The sequence below is a fragment of the Dendropsophus ebraccatus genome, chromosome 5 (genome assembly GCF_027789765.1).
Source record: "Dendropsophus ebraccatus isolate aDenEbr1 chromosome 5, aDenEbr1.pat, whole genome shotgun sequence".
Lineage (NCBI taxonomy): Eukaryota > Metazoa > Chordata > Amphibia > Anura > Hylidae > Dendropsophus > Dendropsophus ebraccatus.
The window spans coordinates 103,721,757-103,727,756 of record NC_091458.1 but is presented as its reverse complement, the minus strand read 5'-3'; the positions used below and the strand labels follow the sequence as shown (position 1 = coordinate 103,727,756).

At 39.1% G+C, this 6,000-nt stretch overlaps 1 protein-coding gene across 2 annotated transcripts in view; it reads right to left on the bottom strand.

The window, feature by feature from the left end:
* Positions 1-546: 546 nt before the first annotated feature.
* The window catches only part of CNGA3 (cyclic nucleotide gated channel subunit alpha 3), a 37,056-nt gene continuing 31,602 nt past the window's right edge, over positions 547-6,000 (bottom strand). For both annotated transcript variants that reach the window (XM_069972393.1, XM_069972394.1), the window contains 3 exons: positions 4,439-4,546; positions 4,239-4,345; positions 547-2,034 (listed from right to left, as the gene is read on the bottom strand). In XM_069972393.1, the coding sequence (XP_069828494.1) occupies positions 608-2,034; positions 4,239-4,345; positions 4,439-4,546 (1,642 nt within the window). In that variant the 3' untranslated portion in view covers positions 547-607. The remainder of the gene's footprint in view (positions 2,035-4,238; positions 4,346-4,438; positions 4,547-6,000) is intronic.

Genomic DNA, 6,000 nt, shown 5'->3' with positions numbered 1-6,000 from the left:
AAAAACAGATCTCACAAGGCTGGTGTGAATTGATTTTGGTGATGTGATCCACGCTATGCTATGATAGTGAGGGTCTGAGTGACAATAGTTGGGATTATTGGTATAAAGGGCAATTTTTAATTTGCTAAAAGGTCTTTGGTGGTAATATTAGCATCTATATCTGGTTTTATGAGAGTAAGGATAAAACATGCTTCCACATGGTGTCCTAATGCCCATCTCATCTGAACAGGAGCCTTCTAAATAAATGAACGCATGTAGGTAGGTAACAAAAAATTCCTGTATTATTATCGTCATATGAATGTACCAAGAGCAATTTTAGTTTGGTAGAAAATAGTATAAAAGTAGTACTATCTTTGACTGTGCTATGCTACAACAAATACCAGCTGAACAGTACTCATAAACCTTTGTGCCATGTTATTGTTTAAAGAAGTCTATGAGGTCTTGAGTACAAAAATATCTTATTAAGAGAAAATATGTAAAAAGGATTTACCCCGTATAAGCTCAAAAATGACTAAGGTTGCCAAAATAAGAAATTCTATGCAGTACAAATATAAAGAAGGTATAAAACAATGTTCACTTGACAATAAAAAAAACTCAGTACACAAGTTTATTTGTCATTGTCGTTGTCCTCCGCCTTGCCCGTTTCTGGAGCACTGTCTGCTCCTTCAGACACATTGTCATTACCTAAGTTTCTTTCCTGTATCCTCTTCTCCACTTTAGTGATTCTTTGTTTGAGTTTTAGTTGCGTGGAGTTGTAGTCAGCTAGTAATCTGGCGAACCTTGTCTGTAAGCTGTCAAAAGCCGTTTCCAGCTTCTCCACTTTTTCTTCTATATCCTTGGGCTCGGCTCCAGCCTTTGCAGCTTCCTCATCAATCAGGCCGTCTTTCATTAAGATCTGTTTGCCTTTTTCTTCAAGCACTGTCTTAGCCTCTGGGTACTCGGTCAGAGCCTCCATTAAGTCATCCTTGGATAAACAGAACAAATCAGAGTACCCAATACTTCGAATGTTAGCCGTCCTTCTGTTCCCTGATTTGCTTCCTTTGATATTCAGAATGCTGATTTCTCCAAAATAACTCCCATCGCTAAGGACTACAAACTGTGTCACACCATCATCTGCCACCACAGCCAGCTTACCTTCTTTTATAATATACATTTCCCGCCCGATGTCTCCTTTTCGACAGATATAGTCCCCAGGGCTGAATACTTGGGGCCTTAGCTTCAGGACTAATTCCACTAGTAATCCAGCTTCACAGTCTTGAAAGATTCGAACCTTTTTTAACGTATCCAAATGGACGTTAATTGCAATCTCTGCTTTCAACTTGTCTGGGAGATTCTTTAGGACTTCTTTTTCATCCATCGTTTTCTTGTTTGTCCACAGATAGTCAAACCACTTTATAACTCTGGCTTCTAGATCTTTTGATACGTTACGAAATTGCATATATTGCTTTATAGAGTCAATCTTGGACTGAAAATCTGCTCTTGACGCATTCATATTTGAAATCATGGATCCCACATTACCAACAATGGTGGCAAAAATTAGAACACCAATTAAGAAGTCAAACACCACAAAGAGGAATTCTATATCTTTGACTGGAGGAGGTGTTTCTCCAATAGTGGTAAGAGTTAGGGTTGACCAGTAAAGACTGTAAATATATTTCCTTGCAAGGCGGCCATATTCTGGATGTGAAATATTAGGATAGACCCATGTGTCATTTCCAAACCCAATGGCTTTAGAAATTGCAAAGTAAATACATGCATTCCAGTGTATGATAATCAGAATATAAAGTACTAGGTTTCCAATGCGGAACATATTAGGGTAATTGGTTCTGGTTTCCGTGCGATCAAAAAACTCAAACATCCTTGCAAAACGTAATAGACGGTTGAAGCGTAGTTCAGGGTACTTGAAACCCACTTTGATGTAGGCTAAGTCAGTTGGCAACAGTGATAACATATCAAGTTTAAACTGCAAAGTCTTTGTGTAATATTCCCTTAGCTTCTTAGCTTCTTTCACCAGCAAGCCTTGTTCAAGAAAACCTGAAAAATATAACAATCTTAAATATTTTGTTCCGTATATAAAGTACTTTAAAATCTGTCAGTTATGCAGTACAGGGAACCAATTTGTAAGGTGATGCACTTATCATGCGGAATCCGCCTGTCAATCAGCTATGGACATGTTTTGCTTATGCTTTAAGGCTAGGTTCACACGACATTGCATTCTGTTGAAATGCAAATTTAGCATTAAAACAGGATGCAACAGAACATTAAAGGGGTACTCTAGATGGCCAGGGAGGAGGTGGCTAAAGGCAACAACGCCCACTTCCCCAGTTCCAGTGCTGGTCCTGCATAGTGCTGCGGTACCCGGCAGTTTACTGTTCTCTGATGTGGCTTGAGACGTGATGTTTCCAGCCCGTTCAGCCATTCAGCGACAGAGGCGGGATCCCACTACAGCCGCTAAATGGCTGAGCAGGCTGAAAACATCACGTCTCAAGCCACTTCACAGACCAGTAAGCAGACGGGTACCGCAAAGGGGAGCAGCGTGATGCGAAAACTATAGAGGTAAGTGGATGTAGTTGCCTTTATCCACTCCCTCCCATAGTGAAAAAAGCCTTCCCATCCGGAGTACCCCATTAAGAACATGCGGGTCTTAATGGATCCTTTTTTTTTTTAGTTGATTGTTTGCATAATGTTTAAATGGTAACTAAAATAGCTTTAAGAGAATTAAAAATATAACATTAACTAAGCCTAAATTGGTAATGCTGTAGTGGACTAATAAAAAAAAAAGAAAATTATTTTTTATCCTATTGACCTGCTTCTTATAACCTGTCACCATCCCAGTCTTCTCCTGGACATCTGTTCTTCCCTGTGCAGACTGACAGTGTCCAATCAGAGCTGACAGACCGTCTAGAGACTCCTCTCTGATAAGAGGGATAGTTAGAACATGTCAGGACAGCATTTTTTAAGGGAAAGAGATTAAAGGGAAACAATTATGATGAATTAGGGTTTCTGAGTAAGAATAATGATGGTATAAAGCTTGCTGCAGTGCTTCCTACCATGTAAACATCTTCTTTGCCGCTGTTATTCCTCCCTGCAATGTATGCAAATCAGCACTAACTAGTCATGTGGGCGGCTTCTCTTCCTCAACTAGTCACAGCTCCTAGGGTGTGATCACACCTTTCTAGGCATGATTGACAGGCCACAAGCCTGCTACATCATTCTGAGGTGGGATTACACCTGGGGGGAAGAGAGTTATTACACCCTGGGAGCTGTGACTAGTTGAAGGAGAGATGCCGCCCACATGACTAGTTAGTGCTGATTTGCATACACTGCAGGGAGGAATAAAACTACATTTTCAGGGAAACGGAGACAGCAGCAAACAAGCAGTTTACAAGGTAGGAAGCACTGCAGCATACTTTATAACATCATTATTCTAACTCATAACCCTAAGTCTGGTTCCCTTTAACTAGTGACTACTTACCTTCCTCAGTATATATAATATAAATTTGTAAAGGGGTTGTCCAAGCTTTTTAATATGTCAGATATGTTACACTCCTGGAAATACTTTTATTTGCTCCGTCATCGTGTCTCCTGACCTGTAATGTATACCTATTTTATAGGCTAGGAGGCGATTTCTGCTATGGTATATGTGACATCACTGGAAGAGACAGTGATGTCACGGGTCATGCCACACACTGAAAAATGCATTTTTAGGTGTGTAACTAAATTACTTATTTGATGTAACAAAAAAGAAAGCGCTATTAAAAAAAATGTGCAACCCTTTATAGCAGCAATGGAGTGTAAGGTCCTTGGTTTGGTAAAGGAGAGAAGATTAGGATTAACTGCTTGTATTTTCAGATTTCATTGAGAGGAGTGTAACACAAACCATATACACAGGATTCCATTTATTACTTTGTTACGGGCATGCAGCTGATGTAATTTCAGAGGATAAAAGTGTTATGGTGCATTTACACGCGGAGATTTATCTGACAGATTTTTGAAGCCAAAGCCAGGAACAGCCTATAAACAGGTTACAGGTCATGAAGGAAGGACTGAGATTTCTACTGTTTTCAAATCCATTCCTGGCTTTGGCTTCCAAAATCTGTCAGATAAATCTCTCTGTGTAAATGCACCATAATAGCTAGTGGAAACAGATTAATGAGCTAGATGTCGAAGAAGACTAGGTGAATCAGAAGAGGAGGAATTGGACTGCTGAGTGGAGTGCTGATCTTGGCATAACTCACCTGTTCTGACTCTTACTACTGTGTCCATGATGTACACAACATCTGCGCTATAATCCAGGATCACCCACAGAACAATGTTATTTTTTTGCAGTTCATCAAAACAGGCTCTTTAAAATAGAAAAAGGTAGTTGTCAGGCAGTGGCCCTGGACATTTCTATGTGAGGGATGCCAAGGAGAGAGACGGCATCCGCTGTCCTTACCTGCACACTAGAAAGCACCAGTTATACAGCACAGGTACAGAGACGATCGATAGCCATCTGTAGTAAAAGTTACTAGCTGGATCAACTACATATATTTCTTTTTTCTTTCTAAAAAATAAAGCGTACATGTATTATAATGAGGTCAGAAAAAGAAATATGTCAACAGAATTAAGAATTGAATAAATGCAGCTGTAAAACTATTTTACCTATACCTACCTGTCCATGCAGATATCATGATACACAATAGAAAACTGGCAGAAATCAGAGTCATCAGCTTATAAACCTATTGTTTTTATTTTGTTAAGAGATGTCCCATAACATGGTTTATTTTACAAACATTCCAATTAATATTATGAAGCCTTAAAAGATTTAAACTGCTCGACTGTATGATTAAATTGGCACTGACTTTATTGTCTATTGTTTATTTGGTTCCTAAATGCATAAATAAGCAACTTTTCAAATAGCCTTAAACGGGTATTCCACTTAAACATAACTTTTCATATGTTGCTGCCCATGGTGAGAATAACAATTCATTGCATACTTGTTATTACCTATTCAGTCTCCTTCCCCTAGTTCTCAGTTGCTGCTTTCTGCTGAAGGCACAAAAAACTGTGTGTGAGCTGTTCTTTCCATCTCCCCCTCTTCCCCGACGACAAGTGTAAACAAGTCCATCACTGCAACTTTGTAGCAACTTTGTAATTCCAGGAGGAATAATCACATTTAGTTTATCACCAACTTGACCTCAGATTAACCCTCCCAGCATTACAAAGAGGCTACAATGTTGCAGGTAAAGCCAGCCAGTGACTTGTTTACATCAGCTGTCTTAGCTGAGGGGAGGAGGGGGAGACAGAGAGAAAAGCTCACACAAAGTTTTTTTTGTGTCTTTAGCAGAAAGCAGCAGCTCAGAACTAGAGGATGCAGTGAATACATAATAACAAGTATCAAATAAATTGTTAGTCTCACCATGGGCAGCAATATATGAAAAGTTATGTTTGAGTGAAATACCCCTTTAATTTTTTATTATTTTGCTGTTGCCTGTTTTACACCTTCATATAGCTGGTTGTCTTGCTGCCACTGACGTAGATCAGACAGAACACTCGCTGTATCTGCTCTCCTCTTTTATAGCCTCTGACTCTGCAATACTGGCTGAGTCATCTGGCTATAACAATGAAGCCCTTGTCAAAGTTGCTTGGATACTTATATCTACCCTGTTTCTGCTTCCAACAAGTCTAATTCAAGAACTGTTCCCTTCTCAACCATTGTACTATACTGTAACATGATAATCAATGTTATTCACTTCTCCAGTCACAATCTTTACCCTCTAGTGATGTGAAACATAGAGCATGATGTGCGATATAAAGGAATGGGTAGTTTTTAATCACTACTTGGCGTTGGGACTCTACTGTTGTCAACACCTTTGTGGTTTTCATTAGAATGTTTATTTTATATACAATCTTTACTACATTACTGAATGCAAAAATAATATATTCACCCATTTATTGTGCAATTGCCTGTACAATACTATATTGACTTTCTACATCTTGACTATTACACTAGATCAT